Consider the following 18,165-nt stretch of genomic DNA (forward strand, 5'->3'; position numbering starts at 1 on the left):
ATGTATAAATGTGTTTGAGCTGAAATATACAATAGCACCTGATGCCTTAATGAGCCGGTTCACAGGAAGACTGTGAGAAAATAACACCCTGAAAAACCTTATGGATAGATGCACTTTATATTGTTAAAATACATCTGTGAACGAATAGCAGGTTTGTTGTTTCATTGGGCAATTTAATTAATCTTTTCCTGATTTGTGGGTTTACTTTTTTGAAAAAAAAAAAAGTAAAGAGAAACAAGATCATTAGTGGATGACCTGTTCACTTGGTCCTATTAGAGCTGAAAATACAGCATGCATTGCCTGCCACTCCAGAACCTAGTGTTACTAAAACCCACACAAGCCTTTACAAGGATGCAGTGTTTATGTTAATTTGTTCTCTTAATGATTCTAGTCTCAATTACCGTACTTACTTCAAGGGATTAGTTTGTGTTAATGTTAAGAAGTTTGTTATTAGGGCTGGGCAACGATTAAAATATTTAATCGCGATTAATCGCCCTGATTAATCGCGATTAATCGCGATTAATCGCATTGTATTTACAAACTCCAAGAATGAATTCAAAAGTAGTGTAAAGAGCACTTTTATTTTAATGTTCTGCTGCCATATGAACAAAAGTGTTGTAACATTTGTAGCACTTATTTTATACTGGATATTTTCAACCCATCTATTGAATTTAGTGCACTAGTTGATCTTTTCTTCATAAGAGAACAAGCACTGCAGCCAAAATATGGCCTTTTTTGACCTGCTGTATATTAGCCAGTCCCTAAGCTTGATGTATCATGAAACTGTTGACCTTTTGGGTTTTGTGGTTTTTATTTTATTATTACAATTTATTAATAATAATAATAATAATAATAATAATAATAATAATAATAATAATAATAATAATAATGTTATGTTCAGTGTTTTTTCGCTAATCCACCTCTTATATATTTCAATCCTTATGTAATTTTGTCTGTGTTGTGTGCACCTGCCTGTTGCTTTAATCCTATAAATTTCCCCGTCGTGGGATAAAAAAAAGGATTAGCTAATGTTATCTTATCTTAAATAACACTTTTTAATATATGTACTGGGTTCTTTCAAGGTCTTAATTACATGTTATGTGTGGGCTCCAGTAACATCCATCCATCCATCCACTGATCTACCTGGATGTTCCCTGGAGGACTGAAACGCCTCAGTCAGAGACGTCAGTCTGTGGGTCTGTCGGGGCAGTGAGAGAAGTTTCGTCTCCTCTCTCCGTTTCTGGGGCTCGACGTTTTCATGTTTTTTCACGTGCTTAGATAAATTTGTTGTGTTTCCACTGAAATGAACCGGCTTTTTAGAAAACATACAGCTTGATTTCATTTACGGTATTAAAATAAAGCCAAACGGTGCTACATCCTCTGTTCATGTTTTTTCGCTGCTGCGTTCTCTCTCAGCTGTTTGTGTGTTAAGTTTGTGTGAGAGCTGAGTGCGCGGGCCAGGCTGAGCCTGCGTGCTGATTGGCTGGCGCCGCTGAGCCATGTACGAGAGGGGAGGGGGAGCGGGAGAGTGCTGCCGTGACAGCGTGCTGACTGACACTGACTGAAAGCATGTGAGCAACATGCGTTAATGCGCGATAAAATAAATATCGCCGTTAATAGTCTAATGAATTAACGCGAAATTAACGCGTTAACTTGCCCAGCCCTATTTGTTATATAATATTTAAACATAACCCAGTGCCAATTTACAATTGTTAAGATCTTCAGTGGCTGCTTGAAGTAAATTTGTTCGCATTCTTACCTTTATCATCTTTAGTGCTTATATTACACATCATGTGTCAGCTATTCATTTAAGTACATTACGTACCTATTCACTCGTAAATAGCAAATAAGCCAGTCCCACTACTCCCAGTATACCGATATAGGCATCTAGATGTGGTGAAGACAACTGGTTGGAGTTCAAACCCAACATCAGAATGCAAAAAAAGGGATTGAAGTGACTCTAAATTTTGCATGTTTGTTGATATTGTTGAGGATTTCTCACACTGCTGATCCACTGGAGTGCCAGTAGTGTGGATGAAAATGCCCTGTCTATGTCAGAAAGAAATGGTTTGACACGATAGAAGAGCAACAGCTACTCATATGATCACTCGTTGCGACCAGAGTAGACATTTCATCAGACCTTGAAGCAGAGTAGCAGAAGACCACGCTAGGTCCCATTCTTGTCATTTTGAAACACAAGACTGGCGCTACATTTCACACAGGCTCACCAAAATTTCAATATAAAAAAAAAAACATATTGGAAAAACATTACTTGGTCTGATAAGTTTTAATTCCAGCTATGACATTCAATTAAGCAATTTTTGCTTAAACAACATCATGACAATATGGACCAAATTCCCAGAGGAACATCATTTTAGACACTTTTGATGGTAAAAGTCTAACCTAGTGCTTTCAAAGTGTGCCTAATAAATCCACCAGTGAGTGTTTATTGTGCATGAAAATCATTGTAAGCCATCAGGTTTTACTTATTTTATTACCACTAGAATATTATGTTTGAGGCTAGATAAGCAGAGGAGTGTGTGTGTGTGTGTGTGTGTGTGTGTGTGTGTGTGTGTGTGTATGTGTGTGTGTGTGTGTGTGTGCGTGCTGGCAGCAAGGTGAGTGTTTGAGGGGAGAGACAGTTGACTTATTTATCATTATTGAACAGTAAGATACGCTGATGGCCACATATGGCCACAGGGACCCCCTCATCATCAGGCTCGACCTTCCTCCCTCTCTTTTCATCATTTACCCACATTCTGCCTCCCTTTATCCTGTTTCTTTCTCTGTGTCTCTAAATGTAATAGTTTATTTAAGAAAACCTTGAATGATTTTTGTTGCTGTGTTGTAAATATGTTGGCACACCTTCTTAGATTTGCTCCTCAGTGTGTCCTCGATAAGGGTTACTGAGCTCAGATATACAGAACATAAGCATTTAGCTGCAAGGCAACAGAAGTTTGTCCTTTTTACCCTAATGTTGTGGTTTGCTGTGAAAACTCATATTCTCCCGTTTCATTTTCCTTTACAGCATTCCCCACTTTCTCTCTTACCATATGATTATTTTTGAGTAACTCCAGAGCAGAATGCCCGAATGTTAGTGCATTTCTGTTTTATTCACTGCAAATCTTCCATTTCTCTTTGCCTCTTAAAACTTGTGACGCATCCAGATATGCAGGTTCTCATGTCTTTAACAAAAAGACACATTGTAAAAAAAAAAGTGTGAGTGCTGTGAAATCATGCAACATCTTTATAGATGTTCTAAGTGATAATGAGTCTCCATTATGGAGACTGACAGGTGGACTGTGAGGCGCACCGCTCTGATTCGAGCACTAAAAGCAGTGAGATAAACACGGTAGATGAGCAGATCTGTTTGTTCCCCTGTGCCTTATAAAAGCATTGTCCAAGTTTTGAAGTCACTGGTCAGCAGTGAGGTTTTCTATGTTGAGTTTGGCTGTTTTCTTCCAGCTGCTCCAGCTTTAACCTGCGGTCCACACTCACGCAGAGAGCTTTTAGGGTTACTGGATATGACTGAGATTGATCGGCTGGCGGTCTGGGTTGGACTGTCTCAAGCCCACTGTCAGTAGGAGCTGGGTCATGTGTCCTGTCTCTGAAACAGATAGTTAGAGGATGATGACTATTGGATGTATTAAATCTCTGTTGATCTGACTGACTGCCCTGCTGTCAAAAGAAATCGTATACAGTGCTGAGTATTAGAACGACAGAAGAGAAAGAGTGGATGACAGCTGCAGATTTTTTTGTCGACTATTTATTTTGTGCATGGATAAAATTTGGTTACAAGTAATTGCTGCATCCCATGTTAATGATGCATTATAGTTAACTGAAGACGTGCCTAGTTCTCTTTACTCAAACTTTCCGGATACAAGCCAAAGTGGCCTGACATTACCTAATGGAGAATAGATTTCTTTGGGAAATGTAACCTCAGAATATAACGACGATTAAAACTCTGAAATGGACCAAACCGCTTGGAGATTGAATTCATGATATTTCTGATGAAACAGACTGACAATTCATCTTGTTCTGCTGGGATTGGATTATTTGACACACTGTACAACGTCGACACCTTTAATGCACGAATCCGGCAGTGATATTTGTTATATGAAACCGGATTTAAACTGATATTTTTCGTGGAACAATCAACACCATCAAAGTTAAGGTTTCATGCCATTAATTTGTTTGAGTATCATTAGTTGTTTCATAGTTAGTACTGACTTTTGTTTGCATTGTTGCAGCCAATTCGGCGTTCACTCTTGGGTTGTATATTATCATCTGTAAACATCCAGATTGTGATTTGCAGAGTAAATTAACTGTTTGGGCTGAATTCTTAGTTATTTTTGCACCACTTGCATGGACTCCACTTAGACACACAATTTGTTTATGTCAACTCTCACTGCTGATTCTGTTTAGGCTGTCGCTCCTGTGTTGTTTAAATTGCACCCTTAAGTTGCTGATTGAACTGTTCAAATTCGTCAGTCTTTGAACAGTGATTTTTGTGACCAATGACTAAACAGTGTGATATCGGAAAGAAACATTTTTATCATCCATTCAGTAAACTTTTCTTTGCTTTTAAAACAGCTGTGATGAACATCTAAAAGAAAAGTATGCAAACATGGTGAGGTTTCTTTTTAATATAAGTTAAACTTAAGTTTGGTCAACTTCTAACAGTTAAATTTCTTATTAATCAGCCAGTCAAATATTATATACTAGTAAATCTGGCTCTACCTTAGCAACAGTAGGAAATGATATTGAGTCTTTCAGACACGAGATACATGTCTGTCTGCTGCTAGAAATGATAGCCATTAGAGGAGATTTGCAGCTTGAAAATCTGCACTGACTGAATAAAACAATATTCCTAAAAGACAAGCGGGTCAATGTTCTGTGTTGTTACGTCCATTATGTATTATTTTCTTGACTAGTATAGCTGGTATTGATAAGTGTTAGCTAGTAAACCTGGTTACATCTAGTTGGCCTGCATTCCAGTGTAAAATAGCTTTCTAAATCTCACTTGCAAAAATTGCTCAGAATTTTGCTATTGCCTGAGAAAGTTTTTCTTAATTTCTTTGCCATTGTTTGACTCGTCTTTATTTTCTGATGCATTTCTTATGCAATTTTTGCCAGAGAAGAAAACATTGTCTACCAATGTTCTAAATGCAAATCCAACGGCGCACACTGTTAATTGCATGACAGCATTGAGACACAGCGCCAACAACCTGTCAAATGTGCTCCAGGCTGTGTGTTTTTTGACCCGCCGCATAACCCCAGCCCCTTCTGCTGCTGTTGAGACTTTTTTGCTGATTTCCAAGCAAACACTGCAGAGATGGATACAGATTGTTGTACTAGAGGACGAGTTTGACTGGGGAAGGAAGTAGCGGGGGCCTAGAGCCACAGGGAGCATGGTGGTTTTTGCCAATGGAGAGGGGATACTGAGGAGTGACAGAAAGGAAGAAAGGAAGCCAGATCACTGTAGCTGGAGAGGGGGGGAGGATGTGGCAGGCAGACAGAGTGTGAAAGGGAGAGAGTTGTACTTAGAGGAGGAGTTGATGGCATGGAGTGAAAGGCAGGTTTCCAGGCCAGACTTGAGCTGCAGGAAATTATTTATGAGCCTGAACAAGATGATGCTTCAGCTGCCTATGATGAATAATCTGTGTGTGTATGTGTGCATGCACTTGCAACAGAAAAGGTGTGTGAACAGTATTGCAGTGATAGAAGCCAGAGGGCACTAGGCAGAAAGCCCCCTCACACACACACACACACACACACACACACGGACACACATACATACATACACACCCAGCTGTGGTAAGCCCATTAATCATTTATCACTATCTTCCACAAAGGAGAGGAGAGAGGGTGACTCCTAAAACACAGTCATGGGCCCTACCCTTGTGTCTCTAACATGAGATGTCCACCTCATGCTCATGATCAATCAAAAGTTCACACGCTCACATTCTTTTCTGTGGTATGTAGAGTGCCTCCATCTACGTTCACATACACGTGAAGTCATTCAAAACTAATCTCAGCAACTGTGAGCAAGCTTTTTTTTTTTAAACTGATAGAAAAAACTAGCAACTGAGCCTATACTTCTAGTGTAGTCAGTATACAGGCTCCATAGTAGGAGCTCCACACACAAAATGTCCAAAAAAAACAAACAAACAAAAAACTTTACTGCTGAAATGGAGTTATTATTTTTTAACTTTGTTGGCCCACCCAGTGTCCTTAAACGTCAGGAGAGATTTCTTCAGAAATTGCTGCTTTGCTGGAGGGGTTATGCTGCTTTAGCTGCTGCTTTATAATACCCTTAAGGTGTTCTGATACGTACAAGTTAAGCTACATACTTGGTCAGATTCTAGTTTTCACAGTTTTTATTCTAGCTAATATGTCAGTCTAAACTTTTTGTCACATGGGCCAAACTTGTCATGTCAAAAGCACTCAAGGACTGAAATATATAATACAAGAACAACTAAATGACTAAGTAATAATAATAATGGTCATTTATATATATATATATATATATATATATATATATATATATATATATATATATATATATATATATATATATATATATATATATATATATATATATATATATATATATATATATATGGAGAAAGAGAGAGCGACAGAAAGAGAATTTATTTATTTATTTTACCTGCACTGCAAAATATGAAAACTCAAAATTTTAACTATCATCTGTGCTGGTGGGTCAAATCAGTCTTGAATTGCTGATGGGGTCTGCATAAAATCAGTCCAATGGCCGTAAGTGGGCCCTGGGCCACACTTTGGACACCTGTGTTAGTATATCTACAGTTACCGTGACTACTATAAATACCATCTTCCTAGTGGTCCCGTATAGGCACTTGCATTTATTGTTGTCATCATAGATTCATTTTCTGCTTCTGGGCGCATTCATTCCAAACACTCTTCATACATTGTGAGCTAAAAGGGTATAAATGTTAAGTTTATCTCCTTTTAAAAAACAAAAAACAAACTACAAAATCAAAAATATACTACTTATAGCAGTGGGAGCATTTTAATCTATTTGAATGTTAAATGAAAATCGGTCAAGGGCAGTGAAATGAATACATTTGTTTTAAGTAATTTAGTCAACATCTAAAGCAACACCCACATCCAGGAGTAGCAGAAAGGAAAGGTTTATGGCAATTAAAAGTGTCTGAATGTGATTCCTTGTGACAATATTCATGGATAATTACTGTCTAATAAGCATGCTCACATAAACACCTGTTCCCCTTGCTGCAGGTTAAAAGGTGACACAAAGTAAGCTCCCTAAAAAATGATCTCAGTCTGTCATTTTGCAATTACAGATAATCTTTGTAATCCTAACTAATTTAAAACAGGCAAAGTATAGCTTGGTTTAATGTTGTGCTGTGTGTTATTTTTAATCCAGCTCATGTAAACATCTGGTTTCAGCTATACCTACCTTTATTTATTTATTTGTTTTACATTTATTCCAACCGGAGCACTCCATGTCTCAGTTTCTATTAGCCTTTCAACAAATGTGGGCTTTTGAGGGTGACTATCCACGGCGTTAGATGTTGTTAGTGAATGATAAGTAAGTTTAATGTTCAGAATGCGTTTGAGTCTCTGTCTAAAGTGGTCATTGAAAACCAGGTGCACAAGCTTCTAAAGGCCTGTAATTACAGAGAGAAACCACATCAGACATCTGAACTGTACAAGCACAGACACTCAGACTGGAGTAGATTCACCATCTATGTCTCTGAGACGCCCAGAACCGGTACAAACGTGTTTCTGTGTAAAAGTAGTTTGCTAAAGACTATTTGAAGTTACGGTTGCTTTGGTTTATATCTTTCTGCCTTTCAGGGTTTCCGTTTGAAAGCAACTCTTAGCCAGGGGTTCGGAGTGTGTAAATAGCATCTGTCAATCTTGAGCTGCAGATTAAGATCGGTTTTAGTTAAGCCTACTTAAAATGGAGAAGGCTATCCTGCTGGAACAGGACAAAGAGCATAGATCTCTTGTTCAACCCTCAAGAAGAGGAATTGCCACATTTTAACTTACTCAGCTTGGAAGAAAATCAGATCACAAAACGTAATATATGTCATTACTAACTTATGCTGCCTACTAAGAAATCAGGGGTTAATATGCTGCCTGCATGTTAACACCTGATAACACCCACCCACAATAACTTTTACATTTTAGTTTTTCTGTTGTTTCTTATTTTATTTTCAGTTCTGTGCCATTGCAGGTTGTCAATTTATAGAAAAATATTTACATTCCTTTATTTTTGGTGGAGCATACGGTCAGAATTACATAACCTCAACACGAGTCTCCTGCATTGGCTGAATCATGACAGTGAATCTATGCTCATGGCAGTCAATACCTGTGTTTTGTTTTTGTTTTTTGTTTTTTTACATTATGTTTGTTTTTGTGTTTTTTTTAATTAAGGTATTGAACCAACATTGCGTCACAGTCATATGACATGGTTTTATCGTATTCTTACTCAACCTCTCAGGTTGATCCAAAGCAGAAACAATGTTCTGTTTTGTTTTTTAAATCCATCTAAACGTTCTTCATTTTTCCTCATGTTCTGTATAGTTACATTTTTTCTTATGTTTCCAGTGTTTATGACCATATGATTTTATTGGAAAAGCCAATCAGAGCTTATAAGCATGCAAATAACTGAATGCTTTGTTACAAATACTTTGTACCTTACCTTTATAACTTAGTAGAGTAACTTTTTTTGCCTACTATTTACTTCTAGTCCTTACATTTTCATGCAATTATCTGTACATTATACTCCTCACATTTTGAAAATAGTCTCATTGCTTCCATTTTATTTCGGCTTGTTTTTGTTCTGGCTTCTCAATAAAAAACTAAATTAGTTAAATAGCGCTACCCAAACACAGTGATTTTGATTGTGGTTTGAGGCAGTACTGCACCAACAAAAACATAAAAGAAGAACAAAACGTAGGAGAAGAACATTGCATTTTAGGATTATTTGTTATTTTCATGTTTTTCCATTTTTTGATTAACCGCTACGATTAATTGTTCATTTTGACAACTTTGTCTACTGTGTACAGACAACCATACGAGGGTAATTGTTATAAGAGGGTAATGCACTGATTTTCATGTCCAGTTATGTTATCTAACACCTGTTGCCCTCATCAGTTCCTGCAGCTACTCTTGGATGTTCATTTATGTTCCAATAATAACAAGTAAAAGGTTTTTGATAATATGTCTCTGAAGTTTGACTTTTTGCATCAATACTTATAGAAATCAGGTTTTCTGCTCCATGAAACCCATGTCGATGCTCAGTATTGCACCTGTATGGACCTTTAATATACTTGCATTGTACTAAATGGTTCGTTTTCAGTGGACGTATATGTGGGGGAAACTGCCAATCCCAAATTTTTTCAATATTAACATCATATTATACAATTGTAGTGGGTGGGCGAGAATTACTTCTACTTTAATTAAGTGGCTGTACATCCAGCACTTGTATACTTCTACAGAGATATTTTTAAATCCTAGTGTCTATACTTCTACGTGAGTAATAGATGTGAATACTTTTGACACCTCTGCCGAAACTGTGGGAAACATAGCGGATCTGCGCTGTCATCTTCTCTTCGCTCCACCTCCATCTGCTCTTGGTGATAATGTATTTCTGTTTGTTTCTGTGCCCACGTGTGAGAGAGAGTTTTGGGTTTCTTCTTTCTCTCCTCCTGGACAAGGTTTCAATACTGTTAATTTTTTTTTAAGTATCTAAACCCATCTGTTTCCACGTCCCTTCTCATTTTACCGTCCTCCTGCCAAGAGCTATTTTGCTTTCTTTCACTGTCTCCCCAACATACAACTTCCAGCAATGCAGAAGATAAAGCTTTACGTCAAAGCTTCACATATAAGGCTTCTTATGCAATTGCCCTACCTTACAAAAATGTTCATACCCTTTTAATTCTTTAATGTTTTGTCACAAAGTAGCACATGATTGTGAAGTAAAAGGAAACCAAAACATGATTTTTAAAGATGTTTTTAAATGAAACCTTAGAAAGTGAGGCACGCATCTGTTTTAACTTACTCTCATAAATAGATTTGATTGCAATCAGTTGCCTTCAGAGGTCTAATTAGTAAAAATAAATTGCACTTGTGAGTAATGTAATCCAGTATGAATACAGCTGCTCTGTGAAGGCCTCTGATGTGTTTGAAAACATTAGTGAATGAACGCCTCATGAAGGCCAAGGAACACACCAGAAGAGCAGAATTGGGTTTTAAAACAAAATTGCAACCATCTGCAAACGGAATTAGTTTAGCACTACTGCAAATCCACCAAGACATGACAGTCAACCTCAACTTACAGAACAATTACAAGAAAAAAAGCCATAAGAAGCCCTGTCTGCAGTTTACTCCAATCCATGTAGGGATATTCGGCAGACATGTAGCTGTCAATCCAGCTTGCAGAAAGAAAAGGCGTTGGTTAAGGGACTGGAGACTTCAGCTTTGAATTGTCTTAGTACTGGAAACTGCTTTATAAATACATTTTCCTTGCCTTCCAAACAGGGGGTTCTACGTTTGGTGCCCTGTGATATGGAGGTGAGCTGTTTTCTTTTTTCTCTCAGCGTTTCTAACACCTCTCTTTCTTATTGGCTATACGTCACATTCAACAGGCTTCATATGTTCTTGGGGAACACCACACATGCTAAGATATCAGGTCTAGACAACCAAACATGTTGGATATAACTGGTTTGAGGTCAGAGCGGTCCCGATGTTCAACCGAGCGGACCAGATCACTCTTAACTAGGGCTGTCAGTTTTAACGCGTTATTAACGCATTAACTTTCTTAGACCATAATGCCAAAAAATTTTTTGAACGTGCGTTAATCACGTTAATGCTTTTTTTCCCTGCAGCACTCTCCAAACTGTTTTTTTTTTGTTTTGTTTTTTTTACCCTCAGCGCTTTCCCTAGTTCCCAGAATGCTAAAGACTAATAAAACAGACCCGCGATTACTGTTGCCAAGCCCGCTTTATTTCATGCGACTTTGGGCTTCTTTTTTCTAAAGTCGCTTATAAATTTCATGAGTTGCGGGTTGCCATTTTTTTGGCTTGTTTCTGAGAGTGAAGTCGCTTATTTTGGCTCTAAAATAAGTAACGCTGCGGCACTACAGACACTTGCAGACACTTGTAACCAGCTGAAATATCATAACGCGCTGCAGCGCATCCTCTCTAGACTGACATCGGAGCCGAGGTAGTAAAGGCAGGAAGAGCAACTCTACACGTATTTTCTGCAGTTTGCGGTTACAATAACCGGTGATAACTGCTGAAAGTAGATTACGTGGTGCAGATCACCATTTTGAGCAGAGATTGGTTCTGAAGATGATTTTTTACACGCTGATAACATTGCAGAAACCCAACCCTTAAACCATACTTTAATGCTTATTAATTTGTTTTTTTGTCTCTAAAATGTAAAATTAGTATTGCTTTATATGTAAATGCTTAATACCATGTCTATCTTTGTTTAAGAGGCAAAAAAATATTTTGGCATGAAATATTTATTTATTTACACATTGTGTAAACATCTGGGCGTTATGATTAGTGATTTAGCCATTATTGGCCAGAGTTTAACATTTTATGGCACCAGGATGTTTTCATTCCAATTCTGAAAAGTGCTTGAAAATAAAAATGAAAATATTTTTTGTACAAGCATGTTTTTTACTAGTGTCATTTATTGTAAAATTGCATAATAAAATGCCCAAATAGGCTTTTACACTTTCACAAATAAAAAGATAAAATATGCAGTTCATTTGCGATTAATCTCGAGTTATCTATTGAAATTATGCGATTAATCACGATTAAAATTTCTAATTGTTTCACAGCCCTGCTCTTAACACACCCCACATGGCAGGAATGACTCTTAAGATTATCTTAAGAGTCACGCCGATAGTCAGCGCCTCACAGAAATGGAAGATCGGGGCAAAATTTGGCCTAAATATCCTGCTGTGAACCAGGCTTTAGAAATACATTCATGTAATATGTTCACATATTTTGACTTATTTATAACTTTATGTTAAAAAATAATGTCAAAGCTCCTTACAGCCTTTTTAACCTGCTGTATATAACACAGAATAAATCCATGTTTTTTAAAGTCTTTCACAAATGGCTGAACTCCACCTTAAGCTGGTAAACAGTAATAGCTGTGCATATCCATAGATCAGTATTTAGTAGTATCAGTTTTGCTAAAAGACACTAGTCCTTCACCTTTATATTTAAATTATGTGTGTCCGTTTTTTATGCTTACCAGTGAAACATGTAGTTTTAAAAATTGATTCTGTTGGAGCTTTTGCTATATTAGAACGGACAGCAGTGCTTCCTGCATTACAGATCTCATGAGAAATATGTGGACGGTTTCATAATTTATTTTGGCCCAGTTTGCTTTTTGATACTAAAACACACCATTGAATTTAATTAATTTCCCCCCAAAAAATGTAGCAGTCATTACTTATCTTTTGTGCCGTGTAACAAAACCAATCATTTTAATTTGGGGATATTACTCTTAGCCACGACACCAAGTATAATGGATGAGCTTCTTGAATTAAGCTCTTCTTTTTTGTGTGGTCATATTATAGTGAGAATATACTTCATCACCTTTCTCTTTTTCCCCGCTTCATGTTTTTCTGTCTCTGAATCATAATGATGAAATCTCTCACATGAACTGCTTGTTTCTCACCACGTGTTGGAAGAACTTTCTCACTCTCTGTCTCTCTCTCTCTCTCTGTCTCTCTCTCTCTCTCTCTCTCTCTTTCCATGTAGCACCCCCAGAAACCCTCCCCACCCCCCACTACCACCTCCACCCTTTCCCTGTGTAGTGTCTGGCAAGGCTACAGTCTATTAAACACACAGAGTGGGGGCTCCCCCGTGGGCTCATTAGTGAGCTGCTCCGCACAGCCTGGGGAATGCTGGAACAGTCCATTCTGCTGGCTCCCGAAGGGGTGCCAGAGGATTCATTATGCTGTCGCTCCACGTAGTCCCCTGGTGTTGCAAACAGGCTGTGATGTTGTATATTGAATTAATAGGTTGGTGATTTAGGATGTCAGTTATCATTAGAGGACTTGTTTGGTTGAATATGATGTTTCGGTTTAATGCGCAGCATGGATGTGACAACGGATGGCAGCTCGGCCATCGCTGTGTGTCACAGGTACATCCCGAGGTTTTCAGCCCTAAAGGACCCACTTTCTGTACATAAGGTCTTTATTGGACAGCCGCCTTATTTTTACTATCACATGGTGGGTATGTAGTAAGTTTAATCTGTAGAAATGTTTTAAAAATCCACCCAAAGATCATAGCGCTGTTAACAAAAATGTGGTTTTCATGCTGAAATGGAGCCGTTTTGGTTTTGTGTGTGTTGTGTATCTTACTGATAACTTGTGTTTTATTATATTTTAAGTACTTTATTCTGTTTGATCTCTGAAATGTATTCTTTTTACGCATTTATGCTCATTAATTTGAGCAGTGCTTGCTGTTCTCAAAGAACTTTATAAATAAACTGGATTAAAGTCTATCATAAATGTAACTTTTGTTAGTGTTAATTTGCTTTGATCTAACTGAAATAATTCATTAAAGGGATAATAGAAGATGTTCTTGTAGCATAATTAGTCATGCACTGATCAGAATATTGTGGCTGATCTCTCTTTCTTGATCTGTTTGCACTTCATTTTGACGCATTCGCTGACTGGGGGAAAAAAAAGCTGATTTCTAGTTACTGGTCTGGGCTGATTCTGATCCACAGCCAATTTCTCAGTGCATCTCTCAGCTGAATCCATATGAGCACTATCTGCCTTCTACGTCTACGAGTGGACTACTGTGACATTCAAACTTCTGAGGTGAAACAGATCTTCAAATATTTTTTCTGTTGCATATTTTTTGTTAACCTGTGAACATTTCTGATCCTGAGAAGAGACGTTAATGTCGTGTTAAATTTCACCACATCGAGTAGACATGAATTCGAGTTGACAACAGCTAAGGGACAAACATAAATATCTGGTGCAAAAGAAAAGACATTTTTAGTTTTCTTTATTGATGGAGTAGCTATTGTCTACCCTGGTTACTTTTATATGCAGCTCTGTAAACTAATAGTTCGCTAGAGGGTGAAAGGTACAAAGGGGTTTAGTTGAAGTGTCTTCACTGTCACCTGCTTTAGTTTTACAGGATGACCCTGATAGATGGCCATGCTGGAATTAGTGCCGCTGCAATTAATGGCAACCATTTTCCTCAAGATATAGTTAGATTTATTTTGGAAGAAGTTTTTATTGTATCACATACCTTGGAGAGAGTAGCGTCAAAGTGATGTAACACGGTGAAACGAAATAACAACCTGACAGAGGCAATCACATCTGTTGTACTTCCTGTCTATTCTCCACAATGACTCCTGTGGGAAAAGAAAAAAAAAAAAAAAACTAATTTCCTCAGCCACAGAAATTTCATTAGCCTGTCCTCTTTGTCTGAAAAGAAGAATGTCGTCTCCACTCCGGGAAAGGTGTATGGGTGCGTACTGTACACATGTAGCACACAAGGACAAATACAATACTATTTTCGGTTTTTACTGTGACGATGATGCGTGTTAATTTAACTGTCATCTTTTAATTAGAAAAGTATTTTGTAACTTCTGTCTAAAGAGTTGCGAAAGTTTTAGGATGTATGAATAAAGCAGTTTGTTCTTTTTGTTGTCTATTATCTCAGTGCTGTTTAATATTTCCTGCAATTTTTTTTTTTACTGTATTATGCCTCCTTCTATTATTGGATTATAGTTCTTACCAGAACTCGGTGCCGTCTGTCTTTTGATAAAACGGACACCAGTAAATGGCTCCTATAGTGTCATGAAAATTAGCCTCCTTACAGATTTCTCCCATCTTTGGTTTAGTCGCACTTAAATATTTCAGATCATCAAACACATCTTAATATCAAAGGCAACCAGGCCTGGGTGTAAATCATTACATCCAGCAAAATAAATCCTTTTACTCTTAATTGATTTGTGGTTACACCTGATTGATAATTACCTTTTTTTTGCCATAAATTAGCAAGAGGGTATGGATTGCTTTTGTTCCTTGATAGTTAAAATCATCTTTGTAAAACAGCTCTTTTATTAACTCAGGTTGTTGTTATCCGATATTAAAATTAATTGAATTACTTACACTTAACTGTAACCGTGAAGCACTATATGCTATTTTATGCAGCATACAACAGAGAAATGTTGCCTATGATTTCCCAGACCTGGTTGTGAACGTCAACGTAGTTTTATTTTCTTGACACAAAGTACCAAATTACATTGTGCACTGATGTCTAATAACTGGAGGGGGGGGGGGGGTATTGCTAAACATTTTATCTGGGAACATTTAGGGTTTCTTGTTCAGCTACAATGATAGAGAAGGGAAGGTGGACCAAAACCAAGCTTTATGTCAGTGTAGACATTTTTAACAGCAAGTTCATCTGAATTTAACTGAATTACCTGCTTGAAATAACGTCAAGCTAAATCTAAATATCACAGATGGTGGAGAAATATTAACTAAAGGTCTAAATTGGCTACCCGTAACACCCACTTAGCCCAGCCTGCATTCATCTTGTGGTATCCAAGCTGGAGGGATCTTCACAGCAGCTGCTCTTGCTGCATTCATGAGTTGTGTCGAAACAACTCCAAAGTGATGTGAACACGTGTTGTGATAAAATATGAGTACAGTCTTTTTTTATTAAATGTCTAAATATCACCATTGACCATTTTCAAGGGGTTATGTTATGTATAATCTGTCCAGGCAGGCATTGGCTTTTCCTGATTATACTTCTTTTTTCATTGTGAAAACTACAACCAAATTTGCACTCATTTCTAAGCTTTCCACATTAAGTTTTAGAAATTAATAAAATCAAGTTCTATCCAGATTATTTGTTTACTGCTGACTAAAGTAAAGGGGAAAATTGTTCCTTTTCATTTATTTATGGTTAGAGCTGTGTTTTTATGTTTCTCTTGTAGAATGACGCTGTAGTCCATCATATGGCTGCAAAAGCCATAGAGAACATCTCTTCAACTGTGTCTGGTGTCTCTCGTCATCTGGCCACCACAGAGATGGGCTCGGCTTTGTGGTACCTGTTCACTCACTCTACTGTGGAGGCTGTCAGAGTCACTGCCATCTCTGTAAGTTCACCTGGCCACATTCACACAATAAACAGACGTGTCATGTGCAATCTGTAAAGGGAGGAAAATACACTTTGAGTAAAGCTGTCTTTACCTTCTGCAACCTCCAGGTGAAACTGAAAAATAACAAGCTTGTCTGCTTAGATATTTTTACTTTTTTAAGTCTATTGAACCCAAAACAAAAAGATACTACAGGATAGTGGAAAACTGCTGTCTTGTTACCATAAACGTTATCTATTGGGATTATTGGGATTTTATACAATAGACCAACAAAAATTGGTGCATAATTGTAAAGTGGAACCAAAAGAGTAAATAATTTTTAAGAATTTTATTTGTAGAAAATTCTGAAAAGCATTTACCAGTTTAAACTTTCACCCAATCTTCTTTTGAATATAGTTTAACCTCAATCTGGTTACATTGATACTGTTGGTGCACAGCAGTTTTACAGTCCTGCAACGGATTCCCCATTAGAATTAGGCTCGGGCTTTGACTAGGCCAATTTTAATGTTAACCAAGGTTTGACTTAAACCACTCCGCTGTAGTGCTGCTTAGATGTCTAGACTCGCTGTCCAGAAGGAAGGGAACCTCCATCCCAGTCTCACATCAGAGATGATTTAACCGTGTTAAATCATCTCTGAGAGGTTTAACAGTGTGTTTCTCCAGAACTGTACTGTATTCGTCTCCATACATCTTCCCATCAACTCTGCCAAGCTTCTTTGTCCCGGGTGAGATAAAGCCCCACAACGCATTTCCAGGCAGGCCAAAAATTTAAAACCTTCTTCTACGTATCCGCTCTGTCTTAAACAGCTCATGGTAAACTACAAATAGGACTTGTATTAGCTTTCTTTTTACACTTCTTTCATGTGGTCAGATTAGTGGATTACAGAACTAATGGTGTCCTCTAAACAACTTCTTTCACCTGAGCTGTGGATCTCTGCAGCTCATCCAGAGTCACGGGATCTCTTTGTCCGAGCTGCCAGTTTAAGTGGAGGGACTAGCCTAAGTAGGTTTGCAGCGGTGCCAAACAAAGTGCTATTTTTTCTAAGATTAAATTATAAACAAGTGGATCCTTTATTGTTTTATCAAAACCCTTCAGTGGACCTGGATTTTATTTAGGAGTATCAAAGTAAAAGGGACTGAATGCAAATGTACACTAAACTTTACTGAATTTTCTGGGTAGAAAAACTGCAAACTGTGTATCATTTTCATAATATATGTACTGGATTATCTTTGTAATGATGTTTTTCTTTTTGTTGGTCTATCTCATAAGATCCCAGTCAAATATACTCAAGTTGTAACGTGACAAAATGGGAGTATAATCACTGCAAGGCACTGTAGGTTGGTTACTACAGCATGTCATATTTTAAATCACCCAATATCACACTCTAAATATGTTAATATTCTGTTAATTTCACTGGGGGTGGATATGTTCACATGTTATCTGTTATTTTCAAGGTATCCAGTCTTGTATTTTCTTTAACCTCTAACACCCGAGGCCCGAAGTGCAACAATACTGTAGTAGCTTTGCAAAGAAATAGACTCATAATTCATGAATGACATGCAGTGAAATTACCTCATGACGTGCATGTGTTTTTATCTGTCTGTTTCCCCAGTCTCTTTCAAGGCTAACCCGGGTGGACCCAGCAGTCTTCCTTTCAGTGATTGACACCTGTGGCCCTGCAGCCGTCTTGGAGGGCATAGGTGGAGCAGGGTCCAGGGTGCAGCAGCACCTGCTCACTGCTGTGGCCTCTGCCCTCCTCGCCTCGCACATCCACAAACATCGAATCACACAGAGCCGGGTATGTGCACTCTCTGAAGCACATGTGCAAGACATTACAAGTAGTTCAAATGTCAAACTCAAAGCTATTCGGGCTACATATCACCAAGCAGCGATGCTGTTTTAATATGACACTGCACAGGATATGCTGTTGTTATTCAGGTCGTCACCGAGTACGATTTGATCACAAGGGGTTTTCAACAAGTTTTGTGAGTAATGCT

At 37.8% G+C, this 18,165-nt stretch overlaps 1 protein-coding gene across 5 annotated transcripts in view; it reads left to right on the top strand.

Annotated features, from left to right (window-relative positions):
- Positions 1-18,165, top strand: part of ulk4 (unc-51 like kinase 4) — a 130,143-nt gene that overhangs the window by 39,458 nt on the left and 72,520 nt on the right. For all 5 annotated transcript variants that reach the window (XM_036130229.1, XM_036130241.1, XM_036130246.1 and 2 more), the window contains exons 20-21: positions 16,006-16,167; positions 17,781-17,966. In XM_036130229.1, coding sequence (XP_035986122.1) covers positions 16,006-16,167; positions 17,781-17,966 — 348 coding nt within the window. The remainder of the gene's footprint in view (positions 1-16,005; positions 16,168-17,780; positions 17,967-18,165) is intronic.

The sequence above is a fragment of the Fundulus heteroclitus genome, chromosome 3, assembly GCF_011125445.2.
Source record: "Fundulus heteroclitus isolate FHET01 chromosome 3, MU-UCD_Fhet_4.1, whole genome shotgun sequence".
Classification (NCBI taxonomy): Eukaryota; Metazoa; Chordata; class Actinopteri; order Cyprinodontiformes; family Fundulidae; genus Fundulus; species Fundulus heteroclitus.